Source organism: Carcharodon carcharias, chromosome 4, assembly GCF_017639515.1.
Source record: "Carcharodon carcharias isolate sCarCar2 chromosome 4, sCarCar2.pri, whole genome shotgun sequence".
In the NCBI taxonomy this organism is placed as follows: Eukaryota; Metazoa; Chordata; class Chondrichthyes; order Lamniformes; family Lamnidae; genus Carcharodon; species Carcharodon carcharias.
Genome location: NC_054470.1, coordinates 181,260,501 through 181,277,192, shown reverse-complemented (window position 1 = coordinate 181,277,192; position 16,692 = coordinate 181,260,501). Strand labels below are relative to the sequence as shown.

The window sequence follows — 16,692 nt, the reverse complement described above, 5'->3', positions numbered from 1 at the left end:
CATTTAAAATTACAAATCCAAACACTCACGTGTTAAAATGTGAAATTTTACATTAAGTATTCAGTAACATGGATATATCACAACTAATAACATTGTGAACAGCAGGGCAATGAAACTAATTCTAGACTGCTGCAGCAAAGTCAGAACAGGCACAATGGCCAGTATTTTACACCCCCTCCTGCTGGCAGGATCTTCTGGTCCCGCTGAAGTCAATGGATGTTTGAATGGCTCACCACATCCGCCGCAGGGGAAGCCGCTGTGACGGGGCCGGAAGGTTCTGGCCCAGTGGGCCGATTTTAACTCTGTTGGAAGTGGGTGGGTTTGAATGGGTTAGAATCGTGTCCAATGACCTTGACATTATTGCCTCCATGGCCAGTGTAAAGGGATCAGGCATATTTAAAAAGTACCCGCAAAGTGACTACAACTTGTCACACATGCTTGCTGCCATTTTTTTTTTTAAATAGTTGCAGATCGCAGAGCATCTGAGTTCCACCATGGACAAAGGAATGATTAGTTAACATAAGTAAAATGGGGCACCTATAGCACAAATGGGTGGCCAATTTTGAAATTTACTGCTACAGTTATATGAGCTTCCCAGGGGTCAATGACAGCGAGGCGAGAGCTTCCAGGTCTCCAAGTTAAGTGCCTCCTTCAGCACTCTCTGAGGGCCTGGAGGAGCAGGAATCCTCCACAAAGAATCCGCAAGAATGCCTTTGTCATCCCCCAGCCCTGATTGTCAGCACCACTGCCACAAACACCAGCCTCAATCCCCATAGCCCTCATTAATAACTTCCCTCCAGGCCAAATGACAGTCTCTTTTCCTTCCCTAGAGCTAAGGACCATCTCCATGGCTACCTGACTGTGGCCTCCTGCTGTTGGTTTTTCCTTCTGTTCACTGGATGCAGGGCAGGAGAGGATCTATAAAATATTCATAAAGTTCTGCTGTTAAATTCGGCAGGACCTCAGAGTTCTGGACTTTGTCAGGTTCTTCAACTGCTTGTGTTTGGCTTCACCTGCAACCTCCCTATAAATATCAGTGCCTTTCAGTTGAATTTGCCGCCTTCTGTGATTCAAGCTTCTATTATTCTATTGCCATTGCCTTCTTTTTTCAAGTTTGCTTTGGCATTAATAATAAACCAGCCTAACAGAGACATTTTTGAGAGTAGCTTTATTTCCAGCAGTTACTTCTCATTTTCTCTCCACCTCCAGGGTTAATGCAAGACACATATTGAATCACAATATTGCAGAATTCTGCATTCCTAAAAAGTTCTTAAACGTTGCTGCTTTAAAAAGAGCTACCTCTGGTAGCTTACTGTAGTGTTATTTTTCACGCCCAGGCCAAATCCTTCACTTTATGGAGACTTATCACTCAACATTCAGACAGACACATTCTACCAAGGAATCAATGTGTAGTGACTCAGGGTAGAAACTTGAGTTTGCTCCAGGGACGGTGAGGCCTATTTAGATATGTAGGCCAGGACCTGGGTGCTTTGTAGACTTTGTGGCCATGTGCATGACACAAATGCTAATTGAGCTTGTCAGGGGGATGACCACCAACGTGCTGGCACTGTGGAGCCTAAATCTTATCAGACATTGACCATCTGCTGTTGCTGGTACTTGCAATCAATGAATCTTTGGACTGAGAAAATAATCCCCTTCATAATCATAATTTCTATAGCAACAATAGCAAAAGCAGTTTGGGAAAGTAGAATTCTACTGCATGATAAATGAATATGTGGCTGTTTATAATGCTAACCCTTTCAGCAGAAAGATAATTTCATTGAAATGTATGAGAAAGATTAGCCTGTAATAGCATGAGGGTACAGTTCAGTGGTAGACATTATAACATTACATCCGGCAAGTTATAAGATTACAACTCTTAAGTTAAAGTAGCTCCTCTAAAATGAATCGGATGGTCCAATTATTTTTATCAGTTGTAAAATTCTATTGTTGTCAAGTGTATAGAGTTGTTACCTATGGTAGTTAGGATTCTCCAATTACCTCTCAGATTATTAACATTACTCACTTTTAAACACACCCCAGAAAAATCAAGAGAACTTCCATTCTTGTTTTACAAAGAATTTTTCTAGAACTTTGCCTCAATTTTGACTGCAAACATTAAGCTGACTTCTATCTGCTGTATGGCATTCACAAAGCTATCCTTCACTTTCTGGCAACAAAACTTTAAGTTTTCACATGGGCAGGGCTATGAGTGACAACACAGAATGGCACTTACCCTTGCCAGAGGACATCATCATTAGCCAAGTCCTGCCAGACGCATGAGGCCAAACAGAGGTCAGTCGCATTCAAATATGAGAGAATAGTTAAGCTTAGCTCTGGGGGCAATAGTTCCAGGTCTGGAAATCCGTGTTCTTCCTTCGATCTGCCGACTCTCAAAATGTGATAGATGTCAATCCCAACCTGGGCCTGCTTGCGATTAGCAGCAATGAGTCTCCGGTCATGCTCTCCAAGGTAATAGCCTTCCTCACTGTATCTTCGATGTTGTAGCTGCTGATTCCTTACAACTCTCCACAGCCCCTGACCCATCTGTAAAAGTGAAACACAAGTACGACACTGATGAGAACAAATAATCAATGGATGAGAAACTGTCTCAGTTGTACTACAGAAGATGGGGAAGAGCAGTACTCAAGTAAGCGATTGAATTGAGGCGTATTTGTTATATACTGTTTGTTCTTGAGTACAGCATATACTTGTTAACCACGAAAATTCGCTTTTGTAGAGTTAAGCCCTACCACAGCTTTCCCCAGGTTTTAGCTGTGGTAAAGACAGGAAACGGCAGTAACTCTTTCGAGTACAAACCTGTTTCCATCTGTTCCTATTCAGATGAAGTTACATTGTTTCATAGTTTGCCATTGTGAGATTTGAACTCTTGATCTTGGGGTTACAAACCCAGTACCATAATGTAACTTCATCTGAAACAGATGGAAACGGGTTTGTACTCAAAAGAGTTACTTGTTAACCACCTGGTGTAGCATTAAATCAAAGAATGAGAATCAGTTAGAATGGGGTGCTAACTGTCAACTGTTTACAAAAGATGTGTAACACTTACAAAAAGTTATCACATGCCAATCAAAGAAATCTGTGTTGTGATCGGATGTTGCATTGCAGTGCACATTTGGGGCTTCAACTACAGAATGTCTTCCCTTTGCAGGAGTAACTGGAATCCAACTACATTAGAGTGAATAAACTGAAATGAGAGCTCCACTCAATAGCTTGGTGGATAAATGCCTTACAATGCCATACTACTACCTCATAGACAACGAAATCATTGGTTTGATTCCTACTCTGTGTTAAGCTGTGTGAACTTAGGGAGGGGGAAGAAATCAGCAAGATATGCGACTCTTTGTGGTTATCCAGTGATATATCCTGAGGGGTCTTGACAGAGTAGATGTGGAGAGGATGTTTCCTCTTGTGGGAGGATCTAGAACTAGGGGCCATGGTTTAAAAATAAGGGGTCATTCATTTAGGAAAGGTGAGGAGAATTTTTTTCTCTGAGGGTCCTCAGAATTTAGAACTCTCTTCCTCAAAAGGCAGTGGAAGCAGGTTCTTTGAATATTTTTAAGACAGAGCGAGTTGGATTCTTGATTAACAAAGGGGTGAAAGGTTATCGGGGGTAGGTGGCAAATTACAATCAGATCAGCCATGATCTTATTGAATGGCAGAGCAGGCTTGAAGGGCCGAGTGGCCTACTTCTGATCCTAGTTCACATGTTTGCTAGAAAATGTATACGTATGGATGTTAGGTGGGGACATGGCCAGCTGTGAACAATCGCTGTCTAAGGAAACACGGACTTGCATTTATATACTGCTTTTCATGACCTCAGGATGTCCCAAATCACTTTACAGCCAATTAAGTACTTTTTGAAGTCTGTGATGTAGTCAATGTTGCAACTAATTTATGTACAGCAAGCTCCCAGATATAGGTCATATGATAATGATCAAGTAATTTTTTTTGTGATGTTGGTTGCTCTTCTTTGGAATAGTGTCGTGGGATCTTTTACGTCCACCCGAAAGGGACCTTGGTTTAATACCTCATCCGAAAAATATCACCACTGACAAAATTCCTTCCATCTTTAAACTGTTCTAACTTAACACTGAAGAGAGGTAAGCTTAGACTAGGAGCAGAAAATGGTTCTTTATTTTCTAAAACAGCATGAGATCTAGCATTGTAGTGCACTTTCAGATAAATGCAGAGTAAAAAATCACTTTTAAGATACAATAAGTTGCAATTTTTTAAAATGCATTTTAGAATTGCATAGAAAGCATTTTTGAAGAGAATTTTTGGATGGAAACTGGCAGCTACTACTTCCAAATTTTTGTCAAAGTGCAAAAGCATTTTCGTATTATTTACCGCAAACAGGCCATTTGGCCCAGCTGGCCATACCAGTGTTTATGCTCCACGTGCGCCTCCTCGCACCCTACTTAATATCAACGGATCAACATATTCTTCTATTTCTTTCTCCTTCATATGCCGATACAGCTTCTCAGATGCATCCACGCTGTTTGCCTCAACTGTTCCATGTCAAAGTAAGTTCAACTTTCTAATCACTCTCTGTTTTGTAAACAATTGACATAAATACATTTCTCCTGAATTCCTTATTGAATTTACTGGTGATTATCATATAAATGACCCCTAGTTTTGGACTCCCCCTAAAGTGGAAACATCTCTACATCTGCCCTTTTCAACCTTTTCATAATTTTAAAGGTCCCTATCACGTCACCTCCCAACCTTGTCTTTTTGAGTTCAGTCTTTTATGCTAGTTATAGCCTCTCAGTTCTGGTTATCATCCTTGCAAGTGTATTTTGCTTCTTCTCCAGTGGCTCAGGCCTGGATTTTTGCAAGGACAGAGAGCCTCCCTGTCATTGCGAAAATGGTGGAAGAGGCCCAAATCCTGAAGTGCTGCTCCCGAATACGGAATCTACCATTTTTGCAGGGGCAATGGGCCCAGCTTGGGATTCATGCATGTGCGTTTCACAGAAGCAGCTGCCCACAAAAATTAGCAGCTGCTTCCACTCATGTGATTTTGGTGCGAGGTGTTTGAAAGCCGATGTGTGCAGATTAGACATGGTAGGAGCAGATTAAGAGAAACTGTCAAAAGTGTCAAGATGAACTGTCAAGAGGAGTTGTCATAAACAATTGTCGAAAATGTCAAGACGAACTGTCAAAGAGAACTGTCAAGGCATTTAAAACTCCTGCACTTGAAAAAACTGTCTGGACTGTTTGGAAAAAATGATTACTGGCTCTTTCACTCTGCGTGGTGACATCAGCTTTAGGGTTACCATTACTGGATTGATGCTGCATGAATGATTTCACAATTGTCCATTATCACAGCAGGGTGCCTGCCAGTTCACTGTTTGCTTGACAGCTACAAGTGGTTATGAATTCTTTGAGGTGGGACTATGAATTCCAGTGCTCAAGTTTTTAAATAAGGGATTGTGCAATTGAATGAAATGTTTGTTGTGATAAGGGATAATATAGTTGAAGGAATGTAAATGTAATAAGTGGGTTTTTAATGAATGAGAGGGTATTTCTTAAAAGATAAAGTCTGCAACCAATATTTGGAAGTTTATTTAATCTCAGCATGGGTCCTGAGTTCTGTGCATAGTGGGCACTGGGTGAGTTGGCACAGTAGGTGTAAGGACAAAAGGTGGTGGGTGGGAGGACGAGTTGGCGCTAAGTTGGTATGTAACAGCAATACGGAATCTGTGCCATAATGAAGATTCACTCCCCCGTACACATTTTAGCAAAAAGGCAATGATCTTAATTATATGGGTTTTTATGTTGGTAATGACAACTAATTCTGCAATCCCAGTACCATAAGGTTCAATGGCCATTTCTGTGCAAAGAAAAGTACAGCATTGATTATTGATACTGTTGTCCAGGTCAGTCAAAAATATTAAATGAAGAATAATTTAATGGAGTTTTGCCTGCGCACTCTAGTACATTAGCAGTTTGGGGATTAGCAACAACAAATAATAATGCATGGCAGTCACCATGAAATATTTCTTCTAGCTCTGCTATCTGAAATGCCAAAGTTTATTAAGCAGCAGCTCTTAGCTGCTGCACCATTGCTGACTGCTTGTAGCTTAGTAACCCACAATACATCACAGAGAATAGCTTAACAAATGATTTCTGCACTCTATAAATTAGCACTTTTCCTAAACAAAGCCCTCTGTTACCAAACACGGACATTTCCATAAACACAAAGGGATGCATTATATGTCAAACAGTGGAAAGGCCCTCTGCACTTATCCAATGCATCATTCTGGAGGCCTAGACTCCTGAAAGTGAGAGTGTTCAGTAGTGTTTACAAAAGCAACTATACAGGTTCATGTTTGTGGCAGGCTAGAAGCCATAAAGAGGTACAGGACTATATATAAACATCTTGAGCTGGGGGACAGATGACTAGATATCCAGAGAGAGCAGTCGAAGTAAGCAGTTTTCAGTGCAACTGCAGAATATCTAAAAGATTACAACGAAACTTAAGCAAATTGACATCATATATATGCTAATGATGTACAATAACCAAGGCAGGTCATAAACATTGCTATCTTTATTCAGCAGACATATGGATTAACCAATACATGATGGACAGAAAAAATTAAAAAGTTTAGGTACAGAATGAGGTTGTAACCAACTGGAATGAATGCACATAGTGAGGAGATGGATGTCTGCACTGTATAAGTAATGGTTTATAATTTTGTTGCAGCCAGAATCTGAACTGGAGCCTCAGAATGATCAGATTATTATCTTCTTTATGAAAACCAAAGAAGTCTACTTCTAAATTTGTATGAAGGGTCACAATGGCACCACTGAAAAAGTAAACGGTGCTAGGAATCACTCAGTTGAAGCTGTAACAAACATGGTTATTACTGCAAACCTTATGCCAACATATAGTAAGGGAAGCATGAGGAGACAGAAGACTACGTCCAAGTGAGGAGACAGAATAACAAATTAGGTTCATGTGGTAGCTTCTGGTAAGTCTTTTTCAGATTTAAATATAGATTAAGAATCAAGCTCTGACATAAAACTAACAACCCTAAAGTAAATTAGACCAGCTTGTTGAACAGGCAACTGCCTGGTAGTGGAAATTATCTGCTAATCAGCTGAAAGCAGCTGGCTCAATTGGATTTAATCAACTATAGCAGGAAGCTAAATTAGCTAGTGACTTATCTATAAGAGCCAGGCTTTTCAAACTGCATAAAAGCAAAATACTGTGGATGCTGGAAATCTGAAACAAAAACAGAAAATGCTGGAAAAACTCACCAGGTCTAACAGCATCTGAAGAAGGGTCATACGGACTCAAAACGTTAACTCTGTTTCTCTCTCCACAGATGCTGCTAGGCCTGCTGAGTTTTTCCAGCATTTTCTGTTTTCAAACTGCATGACGAGTAAGGGATGCGTAAGGAGGCAACGCCCGAGTGAGAAGCATATTAAGTGCCTGTGGGAATTCGGTGCATGTAACTCTTTCCACTACAAACACGTTTCCATCTGTTTCAGATGAAGTTACATTGTTTCATAGTTTGCCATTGTGAGATTTGAACTCTTGACCTTGGAGTTACAAACCCAGTACCATAACCACTTGGCTATTTAGGCCAAGCCATCGGTGCATGTAACTCTTTTGAGTACAAACCCAGTTCCATCTGTTTCAGATGAAGTTACATTGTTTCATAGTTTACCATTGTGAGATTTGAACTCTTGATCTTAGGGTTACAAACCCAGTACCATAACCACTTGGCTATTTAGGCCAAGCCATCGGTGCATGTAGTATACATAGGAATTATTCTAAGTTAATTAAGAAGGTAATTCAATTAAGTTAACTAAATAACATAACACCTGTCCTGCCATTGTTACTTATATTGCAACTGTGGAATGTCCTTGCTTTTAGACACCAAGGCGATCCAGGACATTTGCAGAGAGCGTAAGCAGCTAGAGGAATTCTGGATCAGGATTATTAAGCTGGAAGCCGAACTACAAACACTGCACACTTAGAGGTGATGACATAATGGTATTGTCACTGGACTAGTAATCCAGAGGCCCAGTGTAATGCTTTGGGGACCCCGGTTCAAATCCCACCATAGCAGATGGCAAAATTTGAATTCAATAAAAATCTGGAATTACAAAGTCTGATGAAACATGGTCAATTGTTGTAAAATACACTAATGTCCTTAAGGGATGGAAATCTGCTATCCTTACCTGGTCTGGCCTACATGTGATTCCAGACCCACAGCAATGGGGTTGACTCTTGACTGCCCTCAGAACAAGGGAAATTAGGGATTGGTAATAAATTCTGGCCTAGCCAGCAATGTTCACATCCCATGAATGAATGATAAGCAAGAATGAATAATGGGCGCGAGTCCAGAAAGCTGTGTTGTGAACGAATAATTAAAAAAAATAAGGCAGGGGAGAAGCACTTTGTTCCAGTAGATTATCACACCCCTGAGAATAGGGTTGTCTGCTTTGGTCAGCAGTGAGGGACAGGAGGATGAGTCCATGAGTGAGGCAGGTAAAGGGAGTGAGTAGTGGAGGAGCCTCAGATTTTGCAATTGTTAAACAGGTTTGAGGTACTCCTGGACAAAAGGTAGATCTGCAGGCTGGCCATGGCACTATGGTACAGGAAGTCGTTCAAACCGGAGGGAGCAAATAGTTAGTGGTAGTAGGGGATAGCATAGTGAGGGGGATTGACATTGTTCTCTGCAGCCAAAAGCGAGAATCCAGAACATGGTGTTGCCTGCCCAGTGCCAGGGTTTGGGACATCTACTCAGGAGAGGAACTTGCAGTGGGAGGGGGAGGATCCATGTAGGTACCAAAGACATGGCAGGACAAGGAAAGAGGTTCCACATAGTCAGCATGAGGAGCTAGGAACCAAATTAAGAAGCAGAACCTCAAAGGTAATAATCTCTGGGTTTCTACTTGAGCCACATGCAAATTGGCATAGAGCAAATAAGATTAGAGAGACGAATGTGTGGCTGAAAAACTGGAGTGGGAGAAGTGGGTTCTGGTTCATGGGGCACTGGCATCAGTACTGGGGAAAGTGGAGGCTGTACCGTTCAGATGGTCTACACCTGAACCGTGCTGGGACCAGTGCTCTAGTGAGCCGCATAACTAGGGAAGTAGAGAGCGCTTTAAACTAAACAAGGGGGTGATGGATCAAGCTTGGGTAGGTGTAGCAAATCAAGGGGTAGAGTAGAGGCAGGAGAGTAAAATAGTAATATGGGAAATGAGGGTCAGAGAGTGGTAGGAGGGGACAGAGAAGACCCATGAATACACCAACAGTCAAGGTTAGGTGTTACAAAGATTACAAAAAGAGAGAACTAAAGACTCTGTATCTGAATGTACGTAGCGTTCATAACAAAGTAAATGATTTGATAGTGCACATTTAAGTAAATAGACATGATCTGGTAGCCATTATGGAAACGTGGCTGCAGGATGACAAGGTTTGGGTCCTGAATATTCAGGAGTAGATGGCATTCAAGAAGAACAAGAAACTAGATAAAGATGAGGGGTAGCACTGTTAATCAAGGATGGCATGGTGGGATAATTAGAGATGATCTTGGTTCATGAAATCAGGATGTAGAATTGGTTTCGGTGGAGATGAGGAATAGTAGGTGAAAGAAGTCACTAGTGGGAGTGGTCTACAAGCCCCCTAATAGTAAGAATAATGTAGTACAAAGAAATATTGGATGCCTGTGATAAAGGGATGGGAATAATCATGGGTAACCATACATATAAACTGGAAAAATCAGATTGGCATTAGGAGCCTGGATGGGGAATTCATAGAATGCTATCAAAACAGTTTTTTAAAGCAGCACATTCTGGAACCTACCAGAGAGTAGGTTATATTAGACTTGGATTGTGTAATGTGACAGGGTTAATTAATGACCTCAGAGTAAAGGCACCCCTAGGCAGCAGCGACCACAATATGATTGAATTTTACATCTAGTTTGAAAGGGAGAAGAGTGGGTCGATTATTTTAAGCTTAAATAAGGGCAACTATGTGGGCATGAAAGCTGAAATAACTGAAGTAAACTGGGACAATAGGCTAGAGGACAAATCAGTAGAGAAGCAGTAGCAGACATTTAAGGGGATATTTCAAAATTCTCTAAGTTTATTCCCACTATAAAGAATAATTCTAAGGGGAGGATGAAGCTAAGAAAAGCATCAAACTTGAGGAAAAAGGCATCCAACTATGCAAAGATGAGCAGCAGATCAGATGATTGGTCAGAATATAAAGAACAGCAGAGAATGACTAAAAGGTTAATCAGGAGAAAGAAATTAGAGTATGAGAGGAAGCTAGCTAGAAATGTAAAAATGGATAGCAAGAGATTCTACAGGTATTTTAAAAGGAAAAAAAGTAAAGTGAGTGTTGGTCCTCTGGAGAGTGACAATGGGGAGTTAACAGCAGATAAAAGGAAATGGTGGATGAAATGAATAAATATTTTGCTTCTGTCTTCACTATAGAGGGTACAAAAATATTCCACTAATACCTGTAAATCAGGAGGTAGAAGGGAGAAAGGAACTTGGTGAAATTATAATCACTAGGGAAGTGGTACTAAGCAAACTGATGGAGCTGCGGGCTGACAAGTCCTGATGGATTTCATCCTGGGGTCTTAAAAGAGCTGGCTAATGAGATATTAGGTGCATTGGTATTAATTTTCCAAAATTCACTAGATTCTGGAAAGGTTCCATCAGACTGGAAAGTAGCAAATATAGCCCCTCTATTCAAGAATGGAGTGGGGCAGGAAACAGAAACTATAGTCTAGGTAGCATGACGTCCACCGTGGGGAAGGTGTTAGAATCTAAGGGAGCTGAGAAAGAATATAGGTAATTGGCAAGAGTCAACGTGATTTTTGTGAAAGGGAAATCATGTTTAAACAATTTATTGGAGTTCTTTGAAGGAGTAACTTGTGCTGTGGATAAAGGGGAGCATACTGTACTTGGATTTCCAGAAGGCATTTGCTAAGATGCCACATTAAAGGTTATTTCGGGGGGACAAAAGTTAATGGTGTAGGGAGTTACATATCACTGTGGAAAGATGATTGGCTAGCTGGCAGAAAACAGAGGGGATGCATTAAATGGGTCTTTTTCTGATTGGCAGGATGTGACGAGTGGAGTCCCGCAGGGGCCTGTGGTGGGGCCTCAACTTTTTACAATTTATACCTATGACTTAGGTAAGGAGAGCAAAGTCATGGTAGCTAAATTTGCAGGTGACACAAAGATAGGCAGGAAAGTATGTTGTGAGGAGGACATAAGAAGGCTGCAGATGGATATAGAGTGATTGGGCAAAAATCTGCCAGATGGAGCATAATGCCAGAAAATGTAAAGTTGTTCACATTGGCAGGAAGAATAACAAAAGCAGAGTATTACTTAAACGGAGAACGACTACAGAATTCCGAGGTGCAGAGGGATCTAGATGTTCTAGTGCATGAGTCACAAAAAGTTAGTATGCAGGTACAGCAAGTAATTAAGAAGGCTAATAGAATGCTATGCTTTATACAACAGAAATTGAACACAAAAGTAAGGACGTTATGCTTCAGTTATATAGGGCATTAGTGAGACCACATCTTGAATAGTGTGTGCAGTTTTGGTCTCCTCATTTAAGGATGTAAATGCATTGAAGGCAGTTCAGAGGAGGTTACTAGATTGATTCTGGAATGAGCTGGTTGTCTTGTGAGGAAAGGTTGAATGGGCTGAGCTTGTTTCCATTGGAGCTTAGAAGAGTGAGGGGTGAATTGATTGATGTATACAAAATCGTGAACAGTACTGACAAGGTGGACATGGAATGGATGTTTTCTCTTGTGGGTGAGTCCAGAACTAAGGAGCACCGTTTTAAAATTAGGGGTCACCCTTTTAGGACAGAGGTAAGGAGAATTTTTTTATCTCAGAGGGTCATGCGACTTTGGAACACTCTACCTCAGAATGCGGGGTCATTGCATATTTTTTAAGATGGAGGTAGATTAGATTCTTGTTAGGCAAGGGAATCAAAGTTATTGGGGGTGGATAGCGATGTGGAATTCAACACACAAACAGGTCAGCCATGAACGTTTTGAATGGTGCAGCATGCTTGAGGAGCCAAATGGCCTACTTCTGCTCCTATTTAGTACGCTCGCATACTGCACTCTTGAAGTGTCATAAACTCAGTTCCAAGAACACAAATTTTAGTTCACATCTTGCTTTGTCCCTGTTTTTCAATTTTCTCCATTCCCCCCTCTCTTTAGTAGAGTTAGACCCCTGGGGATGGGGGCATCATCTGATATCTTTCCCAAGTGACCATTGTTCTTGTATTTTTTAATTTGTTCTTGAGAATGTGGGCAACACTGGAAGGCTTCACTTCTCGTTGATCCCTAGCTGTTTGTGATGGTGTTGGAATTTTGTTTTTGTTATAACAGAGTGGGTTGCATAGGTCACTTGTGTGATTGAATCTCCTAAAGTGGGATTGAAGTCGCACGTAGGTGAGAACACGTAGGGATGGCAGGTCCTTATGCCAGAAGGAACTATATTGGGTTCTTATGACAGCCCAATAAGCTTTCACGGTCATTTTTCCTGGCATTATCCGATTTTTTTAACTTGACTGAACAAATTGCCATGCTGAGGTTTATATTCGTGCCCAGCACCACAACCGCTACCTGACTGCACCTGAAATGAGGGATTTGGAAAGTTGTTTAATCATAGGATTCATCTCAGGAATCCTGCCCTCACCTGATATTCACACTGATCACTTCAAGTAGGGTATCAGAAGTATAAAAATCCTAGCAAATATAGCCCCTTTCCAGCATTGAGGATACAGGACAGTAAGATAGAATGAAGAATCATTTGCACTTATATAGCACATTTCATGACATGCACTTTTGAGCAAATTAGCTCCTTTTGAAACATAACTGTTGTTATGCTGGAAATACAGCAGCCAATTTGCACACAGCAAGCTCACACAAGCAGCCATGTAATGATGATTAGATCATCTGTTTTTATTGGTGTTCGTTGAGGGATAAATATTGACCAGGGCACCAGGGAGAACTCCACTGCTCTTCGTCAAAACAGTGTCATGGAATCTTTTACACTCACCTAAGGGGGAAGCAGGTCCTCTGTTTAACGCCTCATCCTAAAGACAGCACCTCCGACAACGCAGCACTCCATCAGTACTGCACTGGATTGTGTGCTCATGTCTTTGGAGTGGGATCTGGTTGTACAACCTTTTGACTCAAAGGTGAGATTGCTACCACTGAGCCATGGGTGATGCTGACCAGCGGTAAATATCATGGGTTTTTCTGATCTGTAAGAATCTGTCCCACACATAAGTGATGGATGCACCCACTCTTATAATAGCTCTGAATACCCCATGGCCATGATTTGTTACAGCATGATTATGGAGAGGAGAAGGAAAAAGACAGAAAATAATACTGTGTTTATACTCTTTACAAAAGATAGTGGCATGGGAATTAGGACTCGTCCGGGTGGGTTTCTCAGGTTGGGACTGAGAAGAGGGAGCTTTGTTCTTTCGTTAACAGACCTGTACCTGGCCTGACAGTACTTGATGCTGATATGGGTACCTAGATGGAAAGGTTCCATTTTGATCTAAGGCTGAGAATATTATCATATTGATTTGTGAAGCTAGTCGAAAAATAAATTGAGAATGCAGCATGAAAAGCTACTAAAGAGATTGGGGAAAGTTGGAAAGAAAGTAAGCTAGCATAAGGGAAATCCTGCTGTAACCCCACTAAGCACAGAAAAACTTGAAATGTGACTGAAACATAGTTAACTTAACACCCAAGCTTGACAAGAAAATACTGCCATGGTCAACAATGGGAGTGGTTTTGGAAAGTTGCTATGCTATTTCAGCACAGTTCTCAAGGGCTCTCAGTGGAACAAAATAGGAGACTGGTAGAACAATCAGAAACCTGAAAAGGCCCCTGCAGAATTTAAGGCCAACGTGTTTGAAGTGGTGTCGATAGAAGAAATAGGGTGAAATAAAAGATAAAGGGTCTATGCATGCTTTGAGATGGTACTGGCTTGTTTTCTGAAAAAAAATTATTTTTCCTTTAATAAAATATTGACTGCTTTTGTGAACAAGGCATCACTTCTTGCGTTAGAGAAACATTTTCCAGCACCCACAAAACTATTTCACCTCAGCACATGACAAAGGATAAAAAAGAATAAAGATCCTTCAATCATAAGACTTTGGAGCAGAAATTAGGCCATTCGGCCCATCGATTCTGCTCCGCCATTCAATCATGGCTGATAAGTTTCCCAACCCCATTCTCCCGCCTTCTCCCCGTAACCTTTGATCCCCTTACCAATCAAGAACCTATCTATCTCCGTCTTAAATACATTCAATGTCCTGGCCTCCACAGCCTTCTGTGGCAATGAATTCCATAGATTCACCACTCTCTGGCTAAAGAAGTTTCTCCTCATCTCTGTTCTAAAAGGTCTTCCCTTTACTCTGAGGCTGTGCCCTCCGGTCCTAGTCTCTCCTACTAATGGAAACATCTTCCCCACGTCCACATTATCCAGGCCTTTCTGTAAGTTTCAATCAGATCCCCCCATATCCTTCTAAACTCTATTGAATATAGACCCAGAGTCCTCAAATGTTCCTCATACGTTTATACGGGATCGTTCTCGTGAACCTCCTCTGGACCGTCTCCAGGGCCAGAACATCCTCCCTGAGATACAGGGCCCAAAATTGCTCACAATATTCTAAATGTGGTCTGACCAGAGCCTTATAAAGCCTCAGCAGCACATCCCTGCTTTTATATTCTAGTCCTCTCGAAATAAATGCCAACATTGCATTTGCCTTCCTAACTACCGACTCAGCCTGCAAGTTAACCTTAAGAGAATCCTGGATTAGGACTCCCAAGTCCCTTTGCACTCCAGATTTCTGAATTAATTATCTAATTAATCGATAAACCAAGGACAGAACAACACAAGTCTGCTTTAAAGCTAGATAGTGAAATAAACACTGCAACGTGAACAAAAAGCAAGACAAATATCACTAAATGCTGGAAGTCTCAGACAAAATCAAAAAAATGCTGAAAACACTAAGCACTGTCTATGAAGGGAGAACCAGAAGGGTTCATGATCTGGATCAGACTTTGTTCAAAAGCTATAAACATTACCTAATTTTTTTTCACTACAGATGCTGACTGGCCTGCCGAGTGTTTCCAGCATTTTATGTTTCACTGCATCAGCGTTTTCTTAATCAGGCTTCTTTAAATGGGAAAGGCAAATGTTGCCTTTGGCAAGTTACAAAAAGCTATCCGAGAGCCAAGAAGAAAGAGTCTCTCAACAAAAGTGAAGGCATACAGAGCAGTTGTCCTTCCCACTTTGTTGTATGCTTCTGAATGTGGATGGCTCACTCCAGACATACAAACAAGTTACACCACTTTCAAATGACCTGCTTGTGGAGACTATGCAAGATTTAAAAAAAAAAATCATTCATGGAGTTTGGGCGTAACTAGCTAGGCCAGCATTTATTGCCCATCCCTAATTGTCATCCAAGGTGGTGATGAGCTGCCTTCTTGAACTGCTGCAGTTCCGTGGTGTAGATACAACCACAGTACTGTTAGGGAGAGAGTTCCAAGATTTTGACCCAGCGACAGTGAAGGAACAATGATATATTTCCAAGTCAGGATGGTGAGTGGCGTGGAGGGGAACTTTCAGGTGGTGGTACTCCCATCTGCCCTTGTCCTTCTAGATGGTGGCAGTTGTGGGTTTGGAAGGTCTAAGGAACCTTGGCAAGTTCTTGTAGTGCATCTTGTAGATGGTAGACACTGCTGCCACTGTGCATCAGTGGTGGAGGGAGTGAGTGTTTGCAGATGGAGTGCCAATCAAGCGAGCTGCTTTGCCCTGGATGGTGTCAAACTTCTTGAGTGTTGTTGGAACTACGCTCATCCAGGCAAATGACAAGTATTCCATCACACTCCTGGCCTGTGCCATGTAGACGGTGGACAGGGTTTGAGGAGTCAGGAGATGAGTTATTCACCACAGGATTCCTAGCGTCTAGCCTGCTCTTGTAGCCAGTGTTTATATGACTACTCCAGTTCAGTTTCTGGTCAATGGTAACCCCCAGGATGTTGAAGGTTAGGGATTCAGCGATGGTAATGTCAAGGGGCAATGGTTAGATTCTCTCTTGTTGGAGATGGTCATTGTTTGACACTTGTGTGGTGCAAATTTTACTTGCCAATTGGCAGCCCAAGCATGAATATTATCCCGGTCTTGCTCCAGTTGGTCACGGATGCTTCAGTATCTGAGGAGTCGTGAATGGTGCTGAATGTTGTGCAATCATCAGCGAACACCCCCACTTCTGACCTTACGACGGAAAGAAGGTCATTGGTGAAACAGCTGAAGATGCTTGGGCTGAGGACATTACCCTGAGGAAATCCTGCAGTGATGTCCTGGAACTGAGATAACTGACCAACAACCATAACCATCTTCCTTTGTGCTAGGTATGACTCCAGCTAACAGGGAGTTTTCCCCCTAACTTCCATTGACTCCAGTTTTGCTAGGGCTCCTTGATGCCATCACTCAGTCAAATGCAGCTTGATGTCAAGGGCAGTCACTCTCACCTCACTTCGGGAGTTCAGCTCTTTTGTCCATATTTCATCCAAGGCTGTAATGAGGTCAGGGGCTGAGTGGTGCTGGCGGAACCCAAACTGAGCGCGAGTGAGCAGGTTATTG

General features: G+C 41.7%; 2 protein-coding genes across 3 annotated transcripts in view; one reads left to right on the top strand and one right to left on the bottom strand.

The window, feature by feature from the left end:
- Positions 1 to 16,692, bottom strand: part of fbxo8 (F-box protein 8) — a 68,314-nt gene that overhangs the window by 28,180 nt on the left and 23,442 nt on the right. The window contains exon 2 of the mRNA XM_041185425.1: positions 2,237 to 2,547. Coding sequence (XP_041041359.1) covers positions 2,237 to 2,547 — 311 coding nt within the window. The remainder of the gene's footprint in view (positions 1 to 2,236; positions 2,548 to 16,692) is intronic.
- cep44 (centrosomal protein 44) overlaps positions 6,620 to 16,692 on the top strand; it is a 122,462-nt gene continuing 112,389 nt past the window's right edge. The window contains exons 1-2 of one of the 2 annotated variants that reach the window (XM_041185424.1): positions 6,620 to 6,998; positions 7,910 to 8,015. The gene's annotated coding sequence lies outside the window, so the exon portion shown is untranslated. The remainder of the gene's footprint in view (positions 6,999 to 7,909; positions 8,016 to 16,692) is intronic. The other variant, XM_041185422.1, reaches the window with a different exon arrangement.